The sequence below is a fragment of the Eumetopias jubatus genome, unplaced genomic scaffold (assembly GCF_037043125.1).
Source record: "Eumetopias jubatus isolate StellerSeaLion01/CBP00866 unplaced genomic scaffold, mEumJub1_p1.0 scaffold_8, whole genome shotgun sequence".
Classification (NCBI taxonomy): Eukaryota; Metazoa; Chordata; class Mammalia; order Carnivora; family Otariidae; genus Eumetopias; species Eumetopias jubatus.
In genome coordinates, this window is record NW_028274814.1 from 73201744 (window position 1) to 73229068 (window position 27325).

Here is a 27325-nt window from a genome sequence, read left to right on the forward strand (position 1 = left end):
TTTAAACCAAAGACTATAATAAGAGATGAGGAAGGACACTATATCCTACTTAAAGTGTCTATCCAACAAGAAGATCTAACAATTGTAAATATCTATGCCCCGAACATGGGAGCAGCCACTTATATAAGGCAATTAACAACAAAAGCAAAGAAACACATTGACAACAATACAATAATAGTGGGGGACCTTAACACTCCCCTCACTGAAATGGACAGATCATCTAAGCAAAAGATCAACAAGGAAATAAAGACTTTAAATGACACACTGGACCAAATGGACTTCACAGACATATTCAGAACATTCCATCCCAAAGCAACGGAATACACATTCTTTTCTAGTGCCCATGGAACATTCTCCAGAATAGATCACATCCTAGGTCAAAATCAGGTCTCAACCGGTACCAAAAGATTGGGATTATTCCCTGCCTATTTTCAGACCACAATGCTTTGAAACTAGAACTCAATCACAATTGGAAAAGAACTCAAATACATGGAAACTAAAGAGCATCCTACTAAAGAATGAATGGGTCAACCAGGAAATTAAAGAAGAATTAAAAAAATTCATGGAAACCAATGAAAATGAAAACACAACTGTTCAAAATCTTTGGGATACAGCAAAGGCGGTCCTAAGAGGAAATTATATAGCAATAAAAACCTTTCTCAAGAAACAAGAAAGGTCTCAGATACACAATCTAACCCTACACCTAAAGGAGCTGGAGAAAGAACAGCAAAGAAAGCCTAAACCCAGCAGAAGAGAAATAGTAAGGATCAGAGCAGAAATCAATGAAATAGAAACCAAAAGAACAGTAGACAGATCAATGAAACTAGGAGCTGGTTCTTTGAAAGAATTAACAAGATTGATAAACCCCTGGCCAGACTTATCAAAAAGAAAAGAGAAATGACCCAAATCAACAAAATCATGAATGAAAGAGGAGAGATCACAACCAACACCAAAGAAATACAAACAATTATAAGAACATATTATGAGCACCTATATGCCAGCAAATTAGATAACCTGGAAGAAATGGATGCATTCCTAGAGATGTATCAACTACCAAAACTGAACCAGGAAGAAATAGAAAACCTGAACAGACTATAACCACTAAGGAAATTGAAGCAGTCATCAAAAATCTCCCAACAAACAAAAGCCCAGATGGCTTCCCAGGGGAGTTCTACCAAACATTTAAAGAAGAATTAATACCTATTCTTCTGAAACTGTTCCAAAAAATAGAAATGGAAGGAAAGCTTCCAAACTCGTTTTATGAGGCCACCATTACCTTGATCCCAAAACTAGACAAAGACCCCATCAAAAAGGAGAATTACAGACCAATATCCTTGATGAACATGGATGCAAAAATTCTCACCAAAATACTAGCCAGTAGGATCCAACAGTACATTAAAAGGATTATTCACCACGACCAAGTGGGATTTATCCCTGGGCTGCAAGGTGGGCTCAACATCCGCAAATCAATCAACGTGATACAATACATTAACAAAAGAAAGAACAAGAATCATATGATCCTCTCAATAGATGCAGAAAAAGCATTTGACAAAGTACAGCATCCTTTCTTGGTCAAAACTCTTCAGAGTATAGGGATAGAGGGTACATACCTCAATATCATAAAGCCATCTATGAAAAACCCACAGCGAATATCATTCTCAATGGGGAAAAGCTGAGATCTTCCCCCTAAGGTCAGGAACGCAGCAGGGATGTCCACTATCACCACTGCTATTCGACATAGTATTAGAAGTCCTAGCCACAGCAATCAGACAACAAAAAGAAATCAAAAGCATCCAAATTGGCAAAGAAGAAGACAAACTCTCACTCTTTGCAGATGATATACTTTATGTGGAAAACCCAAAAGACTCCACCCCAAAACTGCTAGAACTCATACAGGAATTCAGTCAAGTAGCAGGCTATCAAATCAATGCACAGAAATCAGTGGCATTCCTATACACCAACAACAAGACAGAAGAGAGACAAATTAAGGACTCGATCCCATTTACAATTGCACCCAAAACCATAAGATACCTAGAAATAAATCTAACCAAAGAGGCGAAGGATCTGTACTCAGAAAACTATAAAATACTCATGAAAGAAATTGAGGAAGACACAAAGAAATGGAAAAACATTCCATGCTCTGGGATTGGAAGAACAAATATTGTGAAGATGTCAATGCTACCTAGAGCAATCTACACGTTCAATGCAATCCCCATCAAAATACCATCCACTGTTTTCAAAGAAAGGGAACAAATAATCCTAAAATTTGTATGGAACCAGAAAAGACCCCGAATAACCAGAGGAATGTTGAAAAAGAAAAGCAAAGCTGGCGGCATCACAATTCCGGACTTCCAGCTCTATTACAAAGCTGTCATCATCAAGACCATATGGTACTGGCACAAAAACAAACACATAGATCAATGGAACAGAATAGAGAGCCCAGAAATGGACCCTCAACTCTATGGTCAACTCATCTTTGACAAAGCAGGAAAGAATGTCCAATGGAAAAAACAAATAGTGTTTTTTGTTCTCTTCAACAAATGGTGTTGGGAAAATTGGACAGCCACATGCAGAACAATGAAACTGGACCATTTCCTTACACCACACACAAAAATAGACTCCAAATGGTTGAAAGAACTAAATGTGAGACAGGAATCCATCAAAATCCTAAAGGAGAACACAGGTAGCAACCTCTTCGACCCCAGCCGCAACAACTTCTTCCTAGAAATGTCACCAAAGGCAAGGGAAGCAAGGGTAAAAATGAACTATTGGGACTTCATCAAGATAAAAGGTTTTGCACAGCAAAAGAAACAGTCCACAAAACCAAAAGACAACTGACAGAATGGGAGAAGATATTTGCAAACGACATATCAGATAAAGGGCTAGTATCCAAAATCTATAAAGAACTTATCAAACTCAACACCCAAAGAACAAATAACCCAATCAAGAAATGGGCAGAAGACATGAGCAGACATTTTTCCAAAGAAGACATCCAAAGGGCCAACAGACACATGAAAAATTCTCAACATCGTCCGGCATCAGGGAAATCCAAATCAAAACCTCAATGAGATACCACCACACACCAGTCAAAATGTCTAAAATTAACAAGTCAGGAAACGACAGATGTTGGCAGGGTTGAGGAGAAAGGGGAATCCTCCTACAGTGTTGGTGGGAATGCAAACTGGTGCAGCGACTCTGGAAAACAGTATGGAGGTTCCTCAAACAGTTGAAAATAGAGCTAGCATATGATCCAGCAATTGCACTACTGGGTATTTACCCCAAAGATACAAATGTAGGGATCCAAAGGGGTACATGCACCCCAATGTTTATAGCAGCAATGTCCACAATAGCCAAACTGTGGAAAGAGCCAAGATGTCCATCGACAGATGAATGGATAAAGAAGACGTATATATATACAATGGAATATTATGCAGCCATCAAAAGGAATGAGATCTTGCCATTTGCAATGACGTGGATGGAACTGGAGGGTGTTATGCTGAGCAAAATAAGTAAATCAGAGAAAGACATGTATCATATGACCTCACTGATATGAGGAATTCTTAATCTCAGGAAACCAACTGAGGGTTGCTGGAGTGGGGGATGGGTGGGAGGGATGGGGTGGCTGGGTGATAGACATTGGGGAGGGTATGTGCTATGGTGAGCGCTGTGAATTGTGCAAGACTGTTGAATCACAGATCCATACCTCTGAAACAAATAATGCAATATATGTTAAGAAAATAAAAAAGAAGAAGATAGCAGGAGGGGAAGAATGGGGGGGAATCGGAGGGGGAGACGAACCATGAGAGACGATGGACTCTGAAAAACAAACTAAGGATTCTAGAGGGGAGGGGGGTGGGGGGATGGGTTAGCCTGGTGATGGGTATTAAAGAGGGCATGTTATGCTTGGAGCACTGGGTATTAGGCACAAACAATGAATCATGGAACACTACATCAAAAACAAATGATGTAATGTATGGTGATTAACATAACAATAAAAATTAAAAAAATAAATAAAACCTATTGTGAATTGGATATTATTTTAAGTACTCTAAGAACATATCAGTGGCAGAGAGAGACATGGAACCTGAGTCCTACCAGAGTCAGACAGGTAATAAAGTAAATATTACATTATATTAGGGGTGATAATTGCTATATAAAAAAATAAATCAGTTAAAAGGAGAGAAAGGGATTTTAAGAGTGGAGAGTGGTCCAGGATGGCCTGATTGAGAAGGTGAAACTAAGCAGAAACCCCCCAAAAATGAAGGAGTAAACCATACAGGTAACTGTAGCACAATTGTTCCAGGCCAATAGAACAAAGTGAAAAGGCCTTAAGGTGAGAGCAAGCTTGATGTGTTCAAGGAACAGCAAAGGGACAAGTATGTCTGGAGCAGAGTGTGCAAGGAGGGAGCAGAGAAGTGATGGAGGTGGGGAGGTCATGTTGAGTTTTGTTGACCACTGAAAGGATTTTTTATTTTACTCTGAGTTAGATGGTAAATGTTTGGAGAGTTTTGATCAGCATTCAGGGTTGTTAAAAAGATGAAATGTGGAAATGTATAAAGTATGATGTGGCTTCTGTTTTATAGGATTACTCAGGCTTCTCTGTTGAGAATGTCGGTCAGGAGGTAGGAAAGTGGTACAATACTGAAACAGGAATACTACAGTTTTAGTTGGCTTAATAATCCAAGCGGAAATGGTGTGGACTCAGATGAAGGTGGTAGCAATGAGGTAGTGAGAAAGTGATATTTGATATGTGTCTTAGCTCAGGCTGCCGTAACAAACCACCGTGAACTGTGGCTTAATCAACATAAATATATTTCTCTAAGATCTGGAGGCTGGAAGGGGGAGATCAGTGAGCCAGTATGGTCACCTTCTGGTGAGGGCCCTCTTCCTGGCTTGCAGGTGGTCATCCTTCTTGCTGTCTCCTCTTATGGCAGAGAGAGCTCTGGTGTCTTTTCCCCTTTTGATAAGGGCATTAATCCCATGAGGAGGGCCCCACCTTCATGACCTTATCTAAACCTAATTATCTCCCCATAACCAAATATCATCACATTGGGGATTAGGGCTTTATCATATGAATGTTGAGAGACATGATTCAGTCCATAGTAGCATGTATGTTAGAGATTCACCTGACAGAATTTGATGATGGATTGCATGTAGGTGTGAGAGAAAGGGAGGAGCTAAGATGTTGTTAGATTTTTTTTTATTTTTTTTTAAAGATTTTATTTATTTATTTATTTGAGAGAGAGAGAGAGAGAGGGAAACAGCATGAGAGGGGATAGGGTCAGAGGGAGAAGCAGGCTCCCTGCTGAGCTGGGAGCCCAATGTGGGACTCGATCCCAGGACTCCAGGATCATGACCTGAGCCAAAGGCAGTCGCTTAACCAACTGAGCCACCCAGGTGCCCAGATGTTGCTAGATTTTTAGCTGGAGTATCCAGGAGATTATACGTGCCATTTCCTGAAATGATAAAAATTTGAGATAGAAAGAGTGGATGTGAGAAGAAATACTGAAAGTATAGTTTTGGATACATTGAGTTTGATATGCCTATTAGACATTCATGTGGATTTGCTGGGTCACAAGCTGAATATTAGAGTTTAGAGTAACAGTCCAAACTGAAGATATACATTTGGGACCATCCCTTGAAATCTATAAGTAGAATGAGATTCCCAAAGGAATGACTGTGTCCTAAACCTCTTCAACATTCAGTGTTGTGGAAGATGAAGAGTAACCAGTTAAGCTGAGAAACTGTGAAAAAGACAGGAGAAAGTCGCCAGGACAGGAATCAAGTAAGATGAAAACCATGAACTTGTCACTGGATTTGGCGAAATGGAGGTAGAATTGGTCATTTAAGAGGGAAGGGAAAGTTTGCTGAGCAAATGTTCTCAAAACTTCCCCAATGCAGTAACAGTGGGTGTTCAGTTTGCTGAGCAAATGTTCTCGAATAGGTACAAAGTGATGAGACTAAAGAACAAGAGAGGGTTGCCTTAGGTGGGAGTGGGAATAGTTCACCCACAGTAAGCAGGAGAGAAGGAAAAGTCTGTAGGTGAAGATTTGGGTAGCTTGTAGACGGGATGGTGGTAGGTTGTGGAAAAGCTCTTCTGGTAGTTTTTATTTTCTTAGTGAGACAAGAAGCAAGATCATCAGCAATGAGTAGATAAAGTGGAAGTGTTGGAAATTTTAGAAATTTGAAGCTAGAGGAGATGTTAGTTAGGCATTTAGGGGTGTGGGGGTGGAAATGAACTAGGGAAGGGCAACAGGATTACCCCAGCAGCATGTAGCTTAGTAGTCATGCATTTAAGGGGAGATCAGTCAGAAGGGCAGTGTATAAGGGGCTACACTCATGTTTCATGTTGCAAGTGCAGCACAGGGGAAATGTTTAATCAAGACTGCGTTTTTGCCACCCAAACTGGAGGAAAGAAAAGAGAGACCAGAGAGTTGAAAATGTATACATTGTATTCTCAGGGCCCAGCCTAATGCCCGGCAAATAGCAGAGTTGTTTGATAAAATAACAAAATATAATCGCTTAATAAACAGCAAATAAGTTACCAAGTTCCCCTTATGTACTTAGCAATGCTACAACATACATTAGTAAATAACAACCAGCATTTATCGAGCATTTACTATATGCAAGGCACTTATTAGGTATGTTACAAGTATTATATTTTAATCCTCAACAGAAAGGAAAAAAAAAAAAAGGAAAGAAAGAAGAAAGGAAAAACACCTGAGAGGCAGCTTCTCACTTTACAGATTGGGGAATTTAGGCTTAAAGAGGTATTTCCCAGGTCACGTAACTGGTAAATGGATGCAAAGAATTTACTCCCAGACGGTCTAACTCCAGAGTCATAAACACAACAGTATAATGCTTCCCCGATGCAGTAACAGTGGGTGTTCAGTAAATGGTAGCTATTATTACTAACAATAACAGTTCATCATCATGTGACTGTGATATAGAGATTATGTACTCATGCATTCCCTGTCTCAATAAATTTTTTGTTTCTTTCTATAGTTTATGGACCATGCTAGGTACTGGTGATTCAATTGCAATATAGAGTTTCTGCTTCTGAAATGAACTTTATTGCCTTTTCTTGTAGGTATGCAAGTTCCAGGATGGAAGGCTGCATCATGTTCAGTGTATATTAGGTTCCATAAATATGTTTTGATTTTATTATACTCTGAATTACTTTCTTTTTTAAAAAAAATATCTTATTCATTTATTTGAGAGAGAGAATGAGATAGAGCATGAGAGGGGGGAGGGTCAGAAGGAGAAACAGACTCCCTGCTCAGCAGGGAGCCCGATGCAGGACTCAATCCTGGGACTCCAGGATCATGACCTGAGCCGAAGGCAGTCGCTCAACCAACTGAGCCACCCAGGTACCCTCTGAATTACTTTCTAGAAAGGCACCAGGTACAGAAGCAGGGATCTGTGGGTGGGACTTAACTCTCAATGCCAATTACTAACTGTATGAATTGGGACAAGTCACTTAATTTTATAAGTACATCTTAATTTCATCACTGGCAACAATGTGATGCAATTCTGCCTTAACTAGTACAGAGTTATAAAAAAGATCAAATGAGACAATTTATGGGAAAATACTTGACAAATTGTGAACTGAAACTACTGTTAATTATTACTTTAAACCCTGCAAAAGACTTAACAACTATGTTGAGGATATTAACTTCCTTGTCCTTAATGTAATTGGGGATTTTAAGGTAGAGGCTTATATCTTAGAAGGGCAGCATCTTATCACTGTTGTTACCACTACATTTTTACTAAGGGTCCCCGTTATTGCAAAAGAATTATGTACCCAATAAGTTCTTTTTAAAAAAATTAAGTAATTAATGTACAATGCTAGGCCCTTCTCCATACCCTGGCTACCACCTAATGCCAGCTTATTGTTAGAATTTCATTAGCAAATAGAAACGTTCTATTTTAGAGATGCAGCACTTACTTTTAATTTGCATGGAATTGAGATCAATTCTTATTTTGCTGAAAACAGTGTGCCCAGCAGCCAGGTAGTCATTTTTACACGCACAGTCTTGCCTCCTACTTCCATTAAAAGGACATTCATATGGATTTTGTAGTCTGAAACAACATTAGAATATTTTTAGTATTAGATGTAGTAATTCCCCCATCATGTAGATAAATGGTAAACTTTGGAAGTGAGAAGATACACTCTTCAATGTGATAGTGTCAGTAAGTTAAATGAGAAAGAAGTAAAAATCACTCAAGATTAACATATAATTCTCAATGGGAAGTTCAAGAATGGTTTATGGAAAATAATTCAGCTATAGTTCTCCTAGATTTTATTACTGGTATTAACTTCATTTCTATTAAAATACACCTAACTCTTAAACTCTTCTCTTGTTTCACAGCTCACCCTTAGTATTCTTCTTAGTCAATCTCTCTGTGAACACATGTTAATACTCAAGTCTTTTGTATTCAACAGCCATGGACAACATCTGGTTTAGGTCCTAATATGTCCACATGCTCCTAAATTACTTGTCCCACTTGTGAGATACCCAAGTGTCACTCTGAAAGCTGGAACTTCTGATTCTCTTGATGGACCATAAAAATCCACAGATAAGCCAAAAATCCCATACCTAACACCATACACTTCAGAAAAGTTGTCTTCTTCACCTTTGACCAATGATATATATTCCTTGGGGTTCTCCAAGTGCATGTCTGCGCAATAGATCTAAAGGGAAAATGCAAACATTTAGAAAAGCTTTTTCCAGTCAACAGCCAATGTTAAAATCAAATGCAAACTGTTTTCAAAATACCTTTATTATTCTTCCATTAATGTTAAGGTAATAGTCACCATCCTTGGTAATGTTGTTTTTTACTTGGATTTCTTTGCAGCTGGTAAATGTTTTACCTTCAAGGACAAGTGAATACAACTTATGGACAATGAACAAATTACAAGCAGAGCGTGAATTTAGCTCAATCACACAAATATTAATCTACTCTGAAAAAACAAACATCTTGTTTTATGGAGCATATGACTGCTACAAATATTCACCTTCAAATTTTAATTAAAACTTCCTAGGAACACTTAGGTACTAGGTAGATTTTTAAAGTCTATTACTTACAGTCATTGATGTAACATTTCTTTTGAGCATCTGGTTTTAAACGCTTTAAACATAAGTTACTGGACCAACCACTTTCAGCCATGCATTCTACTCTTCTCTCCATTGTCCCAGTTCCACAAGTCACTGAGCACTGTGAAAAGGATACAGTTTGGCGGTGAAGTATATAATGGTTAAAAGGACGCTGGGATCATGACCTGAGCCAAAGGCAGAAGTTTAACCCACTGAGTCATCCAGGCATCCCTTGATATGCATTAATTAATGATGATTATTAAGACTACAGAGTTTTTCTCATTGTTATATGCTAGGATTGCAAAGCAATATTCACTTGCTTTCTATCGATCGGAAATGGAATATAGTGCCGATGACTTTCATTACTCATACGTTAGATCTATTTACTTCTTTACTTAACCAATAAATATTTCTTAAGCATCTACTCAAAATGCAAACCACCGTGAAAGACTCTCAGAGGAACAGAAATAAGTTATGAGTTATGGTCCCTGCTTATAAGCAGATTATAAGAAGCATAGAAAAAGAAATATTTATACAAGTAACTGATAGTGGTCTTTATAGACAGAAGGGATAAGAGAAAACCCTGAGATCTAGTTAGACATGCAGATTACCAGGCATTCTACACCTAGAGAATCTCATTCAAAAGGTTTTCAATTCATAATTGTATACTGACCTTGCTCCATTTCCCCACTTTCCAAGTGGCCGCATGCAAACAGCTCCTAAAATTGCATTTGTAAACCTGAGGGGAAGGCAGCACAGGACATTCTCGATAGTCTATAGGCCAAAGTTGATGAAGCTTATATTTCTCAGTAGGCCAGATTGCAATGCAATATGTAATCCTTTGTCGGCCACTAAATCCACAGTTACCTGCACACTGAAAAATATACAATTATAAGGGGAGAAAAAGATGCCCTTAAACTTAACTAGAGCCTACTATTTGCCTATACACTAGGCTATATCATCCCCACAATAATCTCATTTATTAGCGCAATTTACAGATGAGTAAACAAATATTCAGAGACATTAGGTAACATTTCCAGAGTTGAGTCAATAAATGGAAAGGATGCAGATTCATGCTAGACTGTCTATTTTTAGTGCCTATGTTTTTTGGTTTTGTTTTCCATTACACTGCTAAGAATAGTTTAATTGGATGAAGCTTTATCTCCTGGTAGACACAACTTCAGAGAAATGGAACATATTAGGAGTTCTTACCTGAAATAAAGAATAGTTATTAGCCTTAACTTACTAGTAACTATATATAAGTTAGCATACATTTATCTTAAAACATATAATGTGATGTATAATACCATTTGACTAAAATAGGCAAGTGATGTAGAAATAAATTAAAGATCAAAAAATGGGCAAACAGATTTTTGCTTCCAGCAATAATGGAGTGACAAGAAATAAGTTGTCTTCTAACCTGAAGCAATAAAAGCATCTGGAAAAAATATATCAAACAATGGCTTTTCAGACACTGGACACTAGGCAATAAAGTGATACCTGGGAGATGGAAATAAAACAAGTGATCCTATAACTGCTCCAGTCTGCTACCTTGAGAGAGCTTCCAGGTCTTGGAACAAGAAAAGGAAACACAAGGGGACAACAGAGTTCTGACCGGTGCATACACACATGTGAGGACACCAAGTGAGGTCAAAGAATGAACCAATCAAAAGACAGAAATTACTGTATCTGGTACTCACATGGGACCAAATAGAGTGCCAATTACCTCCAGCCAGACTGGAAAACTTTATATACATGGGATAATAGGTAGAGTACTCAAAGGGGTCTTGCCACAGGAGAGGGGAATAATTAACCTTAGACCAAATAATGCACTGGTTTGACCTAACAAATCTTAAGAGCAAGGCGAGAAAGGATCAAACTGTTCCAGAAAGAATAACTTCATTCCAGAATGAAGCTCATAATATATGCATAGGAATAAAAAATATCCTATAGCCAAAAAGATAAAGTTCATGTCTAACATGCAATCAAAAAATTAGCTGGCAAAAAAAAAAAATTAGCTGGCATGCTAAGAAGCAGGAAAATATAACCCATAATGAGGAGAAAAATCCATCTCTCAAAACAGACCAAGAAGGTGAGTGAAAATAACTAAGTAAGGACCTCTGAAAATTCTTTCCTCCATAAAAGCAATGAAGAAACTGGCAAAATTTGTCAGAATTAACTTTCCCAGAACATTGAAAATTAACCAAAGGTTTGCAGCATTCCAGGAGGTATTTATTTAAGAAACAAGGCTGTCTGGTGCCTGGGTGGCTCAGTCGTTAAGTGTCTGCCTTCCGCTGAGGGCATGATCCCAGGGTCCTGGGATCGAGTCTCACATCGGGCTTCCTGCTCAGTGAGAAGCCTGCTTCTCCCTCTCTCACTCCCCCTGCTTGTGTTCCCTCTCTTGCTGCATCTCTCTCTGTCAAATAAATAAATAAAATCTTAAAAAAAAACAAAAAACAAAAAACAAGGCTGTCTCTGAATGAAGAGGGAGGTTTATGGTGTTTTGACTCACCCTATACCCATGCTTCCCTCTCTAGCTCCATAGTAGTCTTCAAAATCAGTAGTCCTTTTTTTTATTATGTTATGTTAATCAACATACATTACATCATTAGTTTTTGATGTAGTGTTCCATGATTCATTGTTTGCATACAACACCCAGTGCTCCATGCAGAACGTGCCCTCCTTAATACCCAACACCAGGCTAACCCATCCCCCCTCCCCCCTCCCCTCTAAAACCCTCAGTTTGTTTTTCAGAGTCCATCATCTCTCATGGTTCAACAGTCCTGCAAACATGGCAAAAACCAGCAGCCTGGCAGCCACAAGAGCGGTGGAACTGGGTTGAACATCCTTCAAAGTCTCTTTTCCATAGAATTGTCATAATTTGAACTGTTTGATGGTTTTCTAGAAAATCCTGCTTGCAAGACTATCTTTATTTGACTTGACTCAGAGTTTGCCCAGTGCTAAAAGCGTTTCCCTAGGGGCATTTGTTGAACCCAATTAAAGGCCACTGTTTAATTTTGCAGCTTCCAGAGCAGGGATAACAGATGGAGCAAAAAGTAGGCTAGTCAAAAAGGCTTAAAAGGAAAATCTGGGAAATGAAATGTCTGTAACAGCTTTGAAAAGCTCCAATATATTCATAGGAATCTAGAAACATGTGGACATGCATAAGGTTGTGCGCCTGTCCAGGACTCCACACGTGCCCAGGAAGCACCTGGGAAGGGCCTACACTCTCATCTCTGACTGACATCCAAGCTATGCACAAAGACAGGACATTAAGCTTAAGGAAGAGCTGTAAATTCCCTGACTGAGTGTTAAACGTGCCTACACATACAGAGCTTCTTAGCAGTGGCTAGAGATTGGTTCTAGGTATGTAAGGAAATCACTATCCAATTATTAGCTCACAATTAAATTAATCAAGCAAAAACTTCAGTGACTACATGTGACAAAGGATACAAACTTTACAATGAGTTAAAAAAAAGTCACTAACCAAGCAAACAGCAACAATACACTCTAGGATGGAGAGAGAAAGAGCAGAACTATAACAAAGAGATTGAATTAATAACCAAAAAACTTTACACAAAGGAAAGCCCAGGACCAGAATCTTTGCTGGTAAATTCCATCAAATATTTGAAGAAGAATTAGCATTAACCTTTCCAAAACTCTTGCAAAAGAAAGAAGAGTAAGGGATACTTCCTAATTCATCATACAAGGCCATTATAGCCCTCATACGAAAACCAGGTAAAGATACCACAAGAAAACTACAGACCCATATCTCTTATGAATGTAGATACAAAAATCGTCGACAAAACACTAGCAAGCAATTCCGGAAACAAATAAAAAGGATTATGCACGATGACCAAGTGAGATTTATTCCAAGAGTGTAAAATAGGTAGGATTGCAAAATGGTGCAGTGACTGTGGAAAACAGTTTCGAATTTCCTCAAAAAATTAAAGAGTTACCATAATACTCAGAAATTTTGCTTCTATGTATTTGCCCAAGAAAACTGAAAACATTCATAAAAAAACTCGTACACAAATGTTCTTAGCAACATTATTCAGAATAGTCAAAAATTGAATCAACCAAATATCCATCAACTGATGAGTAAACAAATATAGCATATCCCTAAAATGGAATATTATTCATCCTTAAAAAGGAATGAATGATGGCTATATACTACATCACGGATGAACCTTAAAAATACCATGCTAAGTGAAAGAAGCCATATACAAAAGACCACATATTGTATGATTCAATTTATATGAGATGCCAAGAGCAGGAATATCCATAGCTGCAGAATATAGGTAGGTGGTTTTCTGCGGCTCAGGGGAAGAAGGAAATGAGGAGTTACTACTAATATATATGGAGTTTCTTCTTGGGGTGATAAAATGTTCTAGCATTAGATCACGGTGATGGTTGCACAAACTTGAGAGTATACTAAAATTCTCTCAATTGTAAATGCACATACATAGATGTTAGAATTAGCAGAGAAAGACATTAAAAAGTTATTACTAATTGTAGCATATTCAAAAAGTAGAGACATGAAAGAACTACAAAAGCTGAAATCAAACTTCTAAAGATAAATATTACACTGTCTGAGATTAAGAAAAGTAGAGAAGATGGGAATTAATGGCAAATCAGACATCACAGAAGATTAGTGCCCTGGAAGCTATCCATATACTAGAATATTATTTAATAATCACAAGGAATAAGCTATTGATACATACTACAACCTGACTCAATCTCAAAATATGTAAAGTCATCAAAATAATTAGACAGGGGTGCCTGGGTGGCTCAGTCGGTCAAGCGTCTCTCTTCAGCTGAGGTCATGATCTGAGAGGCCTGGGATTGAGTCTTGCATTGGGTGCCCTGCTCAGCAGGGAGTCTGCTTATCCCTCCACCCCTCAACCTGCTCATGCTCTCTTTCTCTTTCTCAAATAAATAAAATCTTTTAAAAAATGACCAAAAATAGTACATACTGTGTGATTCCATTTATGCAAAACTCTAGAAAATGCAAAATAATGTAACGAGGGATCCCTAACATAAAAAAACAGATTAGGTTACCTATAGTTGTGAGGGAGAGGGGAAAGGGGAAGGAAGTATAAAGTAGCACAAGGAAACTTTTGGGGGTGATGGAGATGCTCTTTATTTTGAATATAGAAATGGTTTTATGGGTGTATACACCCATCAAAACTTAGCAAGTTATACATTTTGAATATGTGTGGTTTATTGTTTATAAATTATATGTCAAAAAAGCTGTTTTTAAAAAGCAGGCAACTCCTCAGGGCCAATTTGCCAAACTGTTCCTGGTAGTTGATTTCACAGTTGGTCCCAACTAACACTTCAGAACTGAACTAGAACAGAAATGAACTAGAGTTTAACATACATGTTGCTATTACTCTCTCTGCACCATCCAACTGTCAGTGGTTCCATTCCCTAGATTGATATGCATACCAAATTTATTTTTTTAAGATTTTACTTATTTATTTGAGAGAGAGAGAGAGCACATGTGAGCAGTGGGGAGGGGCAGAGGGAGAAGCAGACTCCCCGCTGAGCAGGGAACTCCATGTGGGGCTGATCCCAGGATCCCGGGATCATGAACTGAGTTGAAGGCAGACGCTTAACCGACTAAGCCAGCCAGGCATCCCCCGCCCCACCCCCCGCGCCCCCCGGCCAACCCCCGGGTGTAAATTTAGACCCAGTTTCAACTGCATCAAATTTGAGACTCAGTTTTTTTTTTTTCCAGGAGCAAAATGTCTTAACTTTCTCTGCCTTACCTGTGATGAGTCTCCTGTTACCACAATATACCTGCAGGAAGGGTTCCTGCACTTTTTGATTGAAAGAGGTCTGGTTGAGGGATCACAGAAGCTCTCGTTCACTTGAACATTTTGTGCATCGGTGCACTTCACTTGCCGATGTGTCTCTGTTTTGGTACATGATGTTGAACACTAGAAGTGCAACGACAAAATGAGTAACACATTCTTTCAAGCAGTGTCTTTGAAAGTTTGCTTGTCAGTACTCACGTTCAGCCACTCTCCTGCTACCCACTGGTACTGTTTGCAGTCCTGACGCCAACATTGCTGCTGAAAATAAGGCCGGGTGGATGGATCACACACTTCGTCAGCCACCCGACCAACGCCTCTGAGTCTACAGTACACATCCCTTTGCTGAACTCCCACGCCGCAGGTCACAGAGCACTACAGAGAAGCCCAAAGGGTTTGAACAATTAGCTAACAAATATCAAATTACGTAAAGATGGCAAAATAGTGCCATGGCCTATTTTCTTGTTTCTTTTAAACATAACCTAACATTACATCAGGTACTAGATAGAAAATATTATGCAATTCGAATTTTTAAGACTGTCTAGTGTGAAGCCTCTATACAGATGTGCAAATATTTTTTTTTTTATTTTGCAATACCTACTTAACCCTTATGGAAACTATGACAAGTTATATGACAAGTTGTCTCAGTCCCTCCATCCCAACCGATAACTCTCCATTCTGACTGAAATGTTCTTAATATCTTTTCAACTTGCTGCACAATGAAAGTATTCTGCTACATTGCTTTAAAACATCATTTAAATCCTTAGGCTATATGCATAATCTCCCTCGAAGGAACAATAATTTCCAAGATTGTGTTATACTCATCTTTATACTTGCAGCACCTACTACAGTTTGGGGATCCGAATATTTGCTAATCTGTTGATTCATGATTATCTGTCAATGGACAGTGCTTGGGGAAGCTGGTTGTATAAACTGTAAACTTAGACCATCTTGTCTTAGCCTCTCCAGGTCTCATTTTTCTTATGTGCACAAAGAAGATTCTGTATTATTTCTAAAATTTCATAGAATACTTCCATACATTTATTCCTGATAACAGCTCTACCTCTGACAAGCAGTGCTGAGGACCTGAGGCTCAGAGATGGTAAGTCACTTGCCTGAGCTCCTGCTTCTGGTTAGCAAGATGAAGCTGAGTTCTTTCTGATTCCAGACACCCAGCTGTCATTGTGCTGAGGGGGATGGGGAAGGAGTTGGTAAACTCTCAGGGCCTTTGCAGCTCTAGAATGCCAGGTCATATTACAACAGAGCTTGGCTACAACCAAAAGCTGTGGTGCTAACATTAATAAAGTGTGGAGAACACCCAGGGCTATTTATTTAATTTGCAAGTTTGGTTTTCTATACCCCTTGTGATTCCAGAAGGGATTGGAAGTCCTACTGAGGAATATCTGTGGTCTCATCATTTTTCCCCGTGATACTGTAAGGGTAAAAAATCAGGTCCTTTGGGGCACCTGGGTGGTTCAGTCAGTTAAGCTTCTGACTCTTGACTCCCACTCCAGTCATTATCTCAGGGAGGTGAGATGGAGCCCCATGTCAGCTCTGCACTGAGCGGCGAGTCTGCTTGAAGAGTCTCTTCTCTCTGCCCCCCCTCATTTGTTCTCCCCCTCTCTGTCTCTCTTGAAAATAAATGAATAAGTCTTTAAAAAAAATCAGGTCCTTCACCAATTTCTATATTTCTGCAGGAGTCTCAGAGCGACGAATTTCTTTTTCCACAACAATAAATGTATATCGACAGAATATGGATTTACCATGAATGAAAAAATATTTAGATCCCGCAATAACTAAGATCCTGGTTCACCTTGTAGACTTGAATTCCTCATGCAAACTGTTGTAGCATTTCACTCTAAATGCACTTGAAAATTTAGAATTACAAGCAGTATAAGCAATGGGTATAAGCAATGGGTATAAGCAGTAATCACTGACTTGAAAGAATTTATATATATATTTTTTAACCTATGAAGAACAGTATTATCTACATAGCTTACACTTACCTTCATTTTATGCTTAGGCAGTTGAATTTTGCCCCCACTGAGTGTTTTCACAAAAAAGAGCTCCATTGTATGGAGACAAAAATAACTTAGTATGTGTTTTATGCAGGGCACAATGTTAAGTAGACTAAAATGTCTGAGGTAGTTTAGCTTATCTGAACCTCTTGTGAAAATGTTTAGCCTATAAAATAAGGCTCCTGCAAACATTTTCCAGGGATAATTTCAGAAATATAAGCTACATTTGGAAAACTTCCTGCCTCTAAACCTGAAAAAAAAATTTTCCTGGAAAAACATAATTCACAAAACACAGCTTAGCAAGAAGTTCTAGCAGACAAATATAATTTTCTAAAATTCAAAAATCCCCATAGTTTTTGGTCATAGCACATGTTTAGAAAAATCTACTGTGACCATGGGTAACTACTATTGTGGATCTCTTCCATAAAAGGAAAAAAAATGGTCTACTGCTTGGAAGAAAACAAGTAACTTTTTGTTTTTCAGTTTTTTTAAAAGAGTACAAAAAAGTAAACTGATGCAATTTTAGATTTGAACAGAAAAGAGAATATATGGGTTAAATGAAATAATTCTTAACCCAATGTCATCAATAACCATAACTGCCAGGTCCAACAAAAACGTTTCAAATCTTTTCTTAATTTCATGGACACGTTCAGCAGCATTGACCACTTTATGTGGAGCCATTCTGGCTTCTGTGATTGAAATCTCCTCAGGTTCTGGGTACTCTACTTTTCTTAGATTGCTCCTTCTCAGAGTCCTTAACTGACCATTTTCTCAGCTAAGCCTTAAATGTTAGCATATCCTGGGATTCTGTTTATAACCTGCTTCTCTTTATACCCTGTGAGCACTCTGAGCGGTTTCTTCTATGCACCAATTTTCTAAATCTGTTTTCTCCAGCCTTGATCCTAATTCTGACTTTGACATTTACATTTGCATGTGTTTACAAGAATGTTCTATGTATTTACAGAAATTTCATGTGTTTTCTCCATAGATATGTCAAAGGTACCTCAAATTCAATATTTCCAAAGCAGAACCTTTGCCCAGCCAGGTCCCCCTACAGTGGTGGATGCTGTGAACATATGATTACTCACTCTTTCGTCGAGTGACTTACTAGCATGAATTCTCAAGGTACACCTCTCACTCTAAAATATGCACCCTTATTTAACAGCTTCAGAGAACTACATACTTATAAGCATGTTCCATATTATCTTTTTTAAAAATCCAGATATCTAATGTGAAGGCAATGTGAGACTATAATTACAACACAAATAAATGATTGAATACACTAACTCACCAACACTGCATAATTTAATTCAGACGGGAAAAATCAGCCAAATATCCTATTTACATGTAATATACTAGAACACTGCACAGACTGGCACTTGAAAGACTGGACAGTGGAATTGGAGAAGGTGAATTCTAGCCAACACACAGGTACTATAGACATTTTAGCTACTGGAGAGCAGGCTTAAAGAAATGTTAGAATGTGCATTGTCAAAATAGGTTCATCAAACTGCTATTTCATAAATCATTTAAAATGCAATGTTCTCTCTGGGTGCATTATTTCCTATTTCTTATTAAGATTTAGGTCTTGATTGCCTCATAGTTATTTGTAACTGTGCCTTATTTCAAGTGAATCAATAGTGAGGCAGTAATATTAGCAATAGTAGAGCATTTGGAGTTAGGAGAGACTCTAGGAATATGTAACTTCAATTTCTCTTCAATTTTGAAATTCCTTTTACAGCACTAGTAAACGAAGGGCCATCAAACCTACCCATACTTTCCTACCCTCAACCCGGGTACATTCACTACATCCTGAAAGCAGTCATTCCATTTTCGGTTGACTCTAAGGTTAGCGAATACTCAGCTATTCTGCGCTGGAATAGTCTTCTTTAAACGTTTACCATGTTCCGGAATCTGCCTTCCTTCCCAACACAGAACAAATCCATATTCACTTTCATGGGAGAAAGTATGAAGGTAGGTATGAAGGCTTTAAAAGAGTGAGAGCTATTTTCTGACCAATAGGAGTTGACCAATAAAATCGCAGAAATGCCAGTCCAGCACTCTGCCATTATAAAGTGGCCAAATCAAACCCAAAACCAGTGATCTAGTTTTGTTAGGTAAAGAGGAAATGTCTTTGAGTTTAAGCCAATAATCATCAGAGCTTTTCCAACTTGCAATAGAACACAATGGAACCGACAAAATACTTGTAACCTTTTGATTGTACTTCTCTGGGGATTTGGTAAATTTGTCATTGCTTTTCTTAAAGTGTGGGTCCTCTGGAATAGACACTGCTCCAAAAATGTAAGCAGGATCTGTGCCAAAGATTTGAATGCTATCTATCATAAATGTAGCCTAATATGTTGCTAGTAATTTCAGCAACTACATCATATTTAATATATGATCAACTAAACCATTATATTCCATAAGCTGCAAAATCCATATATATCTTATATTTATGCAACATACGTTTTAAAAATATAAACAGCTTGCAATTCTATGTTCAGTAAAACATAGAATTTACATCTCTATCGAATGCATTACTATGTGTGATGCAATGGCAATCTACAATTGTTGACTTTAGGTGCCCTCCTAAGAGTGACAGTATGTTGCTAAGGAAATATAAGGATGAGCTGATGTATAATGATAATAATGAAATGATTATGACAGCAACTATAGTAAGGAAAGCTCAAATAGACCTGTGTTCAAGTGCTTCCCCACCACACACACACACGCACACACACACACGCGCGCGCGCGCACACACACTTTTGGTCTGTGACCTGTACAAGCTATGTAGCATCTTTAGCTGTTTTCTCCTCTCCAAGCAATGTCAGGAAGTGACTGTCCCTTGTTGCTCCCTTCCTATTCCCATTTCTTCCCTTTTCTTGCAGAGATATTTCTGCCTTGAAAATTTCTAGATACATGCCTTAAACCAGAGAGTGAGTCATCTCAGCCCACTCAAAGAAAGGCCCTCTTAAGTATCAGGAAAGAAAAGAAAGGGAGAGAGAGAACAGGCACACAGAAAGGTTAGAACAGAGTGGCTGCACCAGCCAGAAGACAGTGAGATGCATAGTCTGCTCAGCCCCAGAGCCAAAAAGGACATCTTCCCCATCTTGGGGCTCCAGCCTATCGTCAATGGTAGGAACATAGCTTGGGAAGAGAGAAGAGGCTCTGGGTTCTTGGCCAGTGGCTATGGGGACTCAATTAAGATTTACTATCTTTTTAGGTTCTAAGAGATATATGTGTATACATCAGAAATTTCTGAAAATATGTAAATACAGATTTATGTCTTTTGAAAATATAGAAAATATGGAATTATAGAAATACAAATTCACCTAAAATGCTAACATTTAGCATATAGTTTCAAAAATTTTCTTTTTTCAGGGGCTTTGGGAGAAGGGGGCACTAGCTAATAGGTTGGTGAGATTTTGGAACTTCTATCACTTTGGTTCCAGCTCTGATCTTAAACTAGTAGAAAGAAAATGATGGGTCTCACAGAAGGGGAACCAGGCAAGTGGTTGATATCAGGTGACTCTAGATGCAACAGGGTTGAGTGAGATTCTTGAGGTCATCTTCCTAAGTTGTCCAGCAGATTTGTCATGATCAAAGGGAGGCAAGAATTTTGGACTTTTTTTTTTTTCCCTGAGTATGAAAACTACATTTGGATGGTAGAACTAAGTAGATGGAGCATGAGACAATGAGGACTCTAGCACCATGCTAGCCTTAAAAACTTGAATATACAAACGAAGCTAGTATTCCCAAATAGGTAAAATTAAGTTTAAAAACAAAACAAAACAAAAACACCTTTCTGGTTTCAGAAAGTGGAGGGAGTTATTTTTTCTTTTAAATTATTCTCTGAAGGTATACATCTGGAAGCAGAGGACAAATGGCCCTCTATACCAATGTTTGTTTCTCTTTAGCACCAGTCACTAAACTGCATTACTAAATCCTTTCATTGAAAAACGGTATCAAATACCAAATGAAGAGTGTTACTTCAAAACTCATTTGAGCACCTCTGCAGTCACAATTTGCTAAATGAGTCTTCCCATTTGAGGTAGAATGTAAAATAGTAATAAAATGAAATTGTTTTATAGTGAGTGATTCTACTAAAGCAATGTTACAATTTATACAGTCAGAACAAAGTAGCAACCAGTGATTATCTTGTAACTACCTCTGAAATTACACTTCTGTTGAATATATTATTATATGTAGTGCAGGGACAGCCTGCAATTGTTAACTTCATGTGGGTACTTTTTATAGAATAAATCAAAAGACAACGACTTCACAAATGGTCATTTGTTTCTGGCAGAGATTTGAGGACTGTGTGGGTGTATGAAGCCAATTTCTATGACAAGGAAAACCAATTCAAAGAGAAGAAAGCAGACTGTACAAAAGCATCTGTGTTTTTTTTAATAGTCTTTGAATATTCATATCTGTATCTTAGAAACCCCATAAACATGTTCATGTAAGTGAGTCTTATATAATTTCATAATTGGTGGTAAGCCAAGGCCAATTTGTTAGCACCAATGATTGATTTGCTGTTGTGGGGCTGGAGGCCAAGGGTCAGAAAGTGTCCCCCGTGAATACCGACCACAGCAGCTGGAGCAGCTGCAGAGCGGCAAGGGAATTCTGAGGAATCAACAGGCATGCTGGTGGCCAAGAAGCAAAAAGCCTCTCCCACTTCCACACCCATCCCCCCAACCCCCCACCACCCCATAGTTCCCGGCTGATGTCAGAATTAGGAAGCCCCTGCCACATGCTGGGTTCGGTGACTTTACAGTGTTTCACCCTTTGGGAGAAAGCCACTTTGCCATAATTCTGGCACATCCTGGTCCAGATAAAATAAGGTAAACCCCAACCTTAAGCAAAACGCCACAATATGACAAATATATAAATTAAGTGTTGGAAAGTGTTTTTTGCAACTAAATCACAATATTCAAGATAAGAAGTATTCGGCTAGATACTAAGTTAAGTGCTTTGTGAACAAGTTATCCTTTGTCCCTGAGATTCAGTGGCCTGAGACAATGCTGAAGAAGTAAGTATGGGTTAGGTTGTAGACTGACCATGTAAAGATGATGGCCAATCACAGAAGACAGGAAGAAATACAAGGATATTTGAGTTATTCTAGAGCTCACACTATATGCAAGTAAATAATGGCAAAAATACATACAGGGAGGCCATTGCACACTTGGGAACAGGTGATGAATTAGACTGGAGTGTTCGCAAGGAGATTCAAGAGTGACTTTGAAGGAGAATTGGAAGAACCTGTTGAGTGACTGACTGCAAGGTCAAGGGAGAAAGAGACAGAATGATCCAGTGTTTCTTTCTTAAACAGCTTAGTAGGTAGTAGTGGCATTTATAAAATAAAACAGGTTAATGGGAAACCTTTTAAATCATAGCCTTTGTTAAAGCATGAAAAATAATTTTATTACTTTACCAAAATTCAATGTCGAAGCAAATGCTTAAAATATATGGGTTTTTTTGTGTGTGGGATGAGAAACAAACATGTTTGCTCCCAGTTTTCACTCAAGTATTAAGCATTATTCTCAGCCTGTGAGCACTTGACAGAGGCTATCTCTTCTACAAAGAAACCTGAGATGCTCAATTTGGGAGCTTTTTTTCAGTAAAAATGACGGGCTGACACAGCACCCCGCAAAAGCTGGTGCCCTGTACTGAGGCTCTAACCTCATAGAGTAAACTGTGATGACTTAGGAACCCAGAGGAACCCCACTTCTTCTAGCTCCTCTCTGAACTATCTTTAATAGACATCATTCCAACACCACACAGGAGCAAGGAAGCTGCATCAGCTGAAAAGAGGTTTTTCTTCCCTTCTCAGGACTATGACCTTTAAGAAATGGCTAAGCCCCCTGAGGTCCTGCTGAGAGCAGCCAGACAGCTGTGCTGAAAGCCTATCCCCATTGAGATCGGGCCCCCAGAAATTATTCTAGTGAAAATTTCCAACTTCATTCATGGCTTTTACCTCTTCACTACTTCCCAAGCTGGTCTTTGTTTGACAACCACAATCAAACGCATGCCACCCCCAATTTAGATTTTGGGCTTACTTCCCTGAGTATGCCAGGGCAGCTATCAATCACCCTTCTTTTATTAACTGAGTTCTCAGTCTGGATCTCATGTATATATCAGCTTCATTTTGGCTAAGTCTTTCCAAGTGTGTCCACTCTAGCCTTAGGCTAGCCCAGGCTCCCTAGTTCTGACATGTCCCTAACTTTTAAACAACTCCAATTATCATCCTGTTTAGAACATACCAGTCCTTTCTCCAAAATGTAAGCTTAGCTCAAATCCAAGACTTTGGTGTGGAAACAAGGCAGTCACTAAATATATCATCATCTATACTTTCCTTTTTTTTCTTTTCTCTCTCTCTCTCTCTCTCTTTTTTGTTTATTGCAATGTTCAGTGATTTATTAGTTGCGTAGAACACCCAGTGCTCATCCTAACATGTGCCACCCTTAATACCCATCACCCGGTCACCCCATCCCCTCACCCCCTCCCTCCTGTAATCTGCAGTTAGTTTCCTGGAGTAGACTACCTGGAATAATAAGGTGATTATCAGTAGCCCCCTGCCCCTGGTATTCAGTAACAGAATTTCTTGTAAAGTTTACAGTCACAAAAAAAATCAACTGACTAAATTGTTATTTAACTATAGACTTAGCAAAAGTGTTAACACTGTACATTAATTCAGAGCATAGTGCAAATAAATGTATAAAGAATAAAACACATTTTAGTGGAGTAAAATCTTCAAGGTTATCAAAATAGACTTGAGATTTTCTTTTTAAAAGCAAAAATACATTTATAATTATAAAATACATCACATACCTCCTTCCATCTGTTGGCTTTCCATGAGGGGCATCTGACAGATCTACAAGCTTTGTGAGTTCGAGGTTTCTGTAGATGACTACAATATTTCTCTTCTAATTTCCCTTGGAATTGGTCAATGCAAAGCACCTCACGGTACTTTAAACCTTTACCACAAGAAGCTGAGCACTAGAAAATAAACATGAACACATTTAATTTTATCTTGACTAATTTATCTTCAAAATGTATAAAATGAAGAATCAAAACATCATTGCTTTGATGTTTTCATTAAGATATACTTCGATATTTTTAATTAGAAAGAATTTATAATCTGTCCATCTGCCCTGGACCATCAATGGATATTGATACCATAAGGTATTCATTAATTCCATAAAAAGTACTGATTGTCTACAGTATACCAAGCATTCTTCTGGGATGTAAATGTTTTAGATCTTTTAAGGGTAAAGACTATCTGAAGCTAACTCTTGTTATCATACATGATGATTAAATTTTAATTTTGTATGGTCACCACCTATTCTATTTGTAACCCCATGTTTCCCACACTGCAAAGTATACTTTGGATGTTAAAAAAGTGCAATGATTTTTCAATGCAGGGATGGAGAAAGGAGAAAAGTCATTTTTTTAAGTGCTGAAATTCAGTTCAACTTTGTTTTTTGCATCAATCTCAGAAAATATCTCTCTGTACCATTAACTTTCCAATATAGTCAGTTAAAAAAATAACTAAAATCTCTGTAAAGATGTAAGTGAAATAATAATTTGACTTCATTTTTCAGCAAGTTGCCATTTAAAGAATGAGGCCAGGACAATGTAGTGAGAAGAGCTTGGGCTCCGGTATTGAATACCAGGTTTGCCTCTTACTCCTTGCGTGACCCCAGACACATTTCATCACCTGTCCAAGACTCCATTTCCTCATTTATAAAATGGAGATAATAACCACCAATATTACAGCTTTATTATGCAGATGAGATCAAGAATACGAAAGGTCTAATCCAATCCTATTACACGTGGTGCATCCTCAGTAAATATTAGCTTCCTCTTCTACTACTGTCCTTTACAGAGTCTCAGGATGTTGGCAATTTTCAGCGTGATATATGTACCAGGGAAAAGTTAAGCAAAGACATGGATTCCAGACAACTCCTCTCATACCTCTGAGACAGCTGTTCACATATGGTTTCATTTAGAAACATATACTGAGTTCAGAGAACATTAGATAATATATTATACATTTTATCTATCAGTTCAAAGACAGACTATCTAATACAGATATTAGATGCTTAAAACATTTTAAATAAAAAATAGTGAAGGTATAATTTATCTTTTTATATTATCTGCAATACTATATCTCATTTTTGTAGGCAATTAATTTAATATAGTGCCTTGATTTTTAAGACTTATTACCATATCCAAAATGTTCTCTTTAACACAGCCTTACATGTCACTTAGAACATACTTAATTCTGTGAAAATCTCTAAGGGATGTTCACAACCTGTATTAAGCATGCATTCTTCCTATTGACTTTCTCTTTTGGATCTACTTATATGCTCTACTCTTCCTGACTTGGGTTCTTCTCAGTTTTGTCTTCACTGTCTATTTTTCAAAGAGTATGGGATGATTTACACCAAAAATATCACATATTATTGAGTATCAAGCATATATCATCAAGAAGTATATGTACATGTTCACACATGGAAAAAATGTTTTCCTCCTTAGGTATATATTGTTTTTTCTAACCTTTGGGATCTTTAGAACAGAAGAACGTTCATTACTCTTCCTGTTAGCCTCTTTTAAAAAGTAAGCATTACTGTGAATATTTAAGAACAACAAGTTGTTCTATGGAAGATGTAAAAATATTTAGTATCTTATTCATTCTGTGAATATTATTGAGTTTCTACCATATACCAAGAGTTGCAGACACAGATTCATTAAACATCTCTTGCTTTTGCCCTTGATTTATTCTTAAAGTGCTCAGAATCTATTTTATTTTATTTTTTCCTTAAATTTGTTATTGTTATGTTAATCACCATACATTACATCATTAGTTTTTGATGTAGTGTACCATGATTCATTGTTTGAAAGTGCTTAGAATCTAAATGACACATATCATCGATTAGATGAATAATACCAAAATAGATCTTAGATAATATTAAACCCAATAAAGACCAGGAAAAAGCACATTAAAACAATACAATAAAAATTATGGATTTAAGGAATTCTGAAAAGTAGCCATTCCTTTCTGGGATGTTTGGTAAGTACTCAAGGAGAAGGTGGTATTTAAACTCAGTTTTGAAGAAGTAGGCTTGCTGATGGAAAAGATGGATGGCCATATATTTGTTTAATATCCTTATCTGGACATTGCCCACGTGTCTGGTTTTGTAAAATTCTCAGAGTTCTAACAGTGCCAAGAATCCAAGAATCACACAGTAAGTACGCAGTACATTATTGATATTTCTGATAAGAATGATCAATTCATTTACAAAACTATGTACTATAAGAGGGAATACTGAAGATTCTCCTTTAGAATTGAGCAATGTATTTCCTCAATGAGCAATATCTAAGAATGGAATGTAAACTCACACACTGTAGTACACTATCAAAGATTATTCTTCACAAGACTGAAGAGTGTCTCCTACTCTAACTCAAGATCATCTTTCTCTTCTTCATTATTCTAATCTTTAACCAAGACTATTATTAAACATAATTTTAAACATTTTTTTTGCTCAAAAACTGACAATGGCTATTATCTTTCATAGTAAATCAAAACTTACATTCTTCTTTGTTTTCTTGATCCACTAAATTTCAGTCAACATACCTTTCTGACCTTATAGTCTGTTACTTTTCAACATGTAGAGTTGCTCTACTTGGGCATATTATATTCACTCAACAAGAGTGCCCAATTCATGTTACTTCCTTTTACCTCAACTAGTCACTTCCCCTGGTGCTTTCTAAATGTGACTTATCCTTAAAGTTCTAAGTCAGTCCCATGTCTAGGGTAAATACATATCAATCTTTCACTTCTCTGAATTCTGAGTCTCACTCTGTTTTTTAGCACTTCATCATTTTCTACTTTTGTCACATACTTTATCTACCCAGACTTCTGGAGGTCAAGGACCTTTTAGAGGTTACCCACATCACCCACAAAATGGCAGGTATAATAAATATTGGCTGATTAATTGATGTTGATCCTTGGTGTAAGCAATTCTTATTTGTTTTTGTTAAACTCTAAAGTAATTTATTAAAACATTTTCAATTCCTTGAAATATATTTATTGGTTTATAAACACAAAGTTTCCCTAGGAAAGATAGACAAAAAGTACAAAATAAAAGAATTGCAAAATAAATTATGCTTGGTCACACTTTTAAAGTAGAGCTTTATTTCCTCAAGTTTTGAAGAGGAGTAAATACATAATTTTATCATGTCTGATGAATTCCGTGTGAGGATTTAAGTGAAAGAGAACATGTTATACAAAGAATAATGTTTTAGTTGGAATGAGGTAGTCATAAAGTAAGTAACTAGTGAAATGCTACCCTCTTTCTCTCAAACCACAATACATTCTGAGT

The 27325-nt window shown here is 37.7% G+C and overlaps 1 protein-coding gene across 1 annotated transcript in view; it reads right to left on the reverse strand.

Annotated features, from left to right (window-relative positions):
• ADAMTS20 (ADAM metallopeptidase with thrombospondin type 1 motif 20) overlaps nucleotides 1-27325 on the reverse strand; it is a 181902-nt gene that overhangs the window by 25847 nt on the left and 128730 nt on the right. Inside the window, exons 29-36 of the mRNA XM_028123173.1 lie at nucleotides 23769-23936; nucleotides 15119-15292; nucleotides 14873-15043; nucleotides 9772-9972; nucleotides 9090-9219; nucleotides 8781-8875; nucleotides 8601-8695; nucleotides 7949-8082 (exon numbers count right to left, since the gene is read on the reverse strand). Of these exons, the coding sequence (XP_027978974.1) occupies nucleotides 7949-8082; nucleotides 8601-8695; nucleotides 8781-8875; nucleotides 9090-9219; nucleotides 9772-9972; nucleotides 14873-15043; nucleotides 15119-15292; nucleotides 23769-23936 (1168 nt within the window). The remainder of the gene's footprint in view (nucleotides 1-7948; nucleotides 8083-8600; nucleotides 8696-8780; nucleotides 8876-9089; nucleotides 9220-9771; nucleotides 9973-14872; nucleotides 15044-15118; nucleotides 15293-23768; nucleotides 23937-27325) is intronic.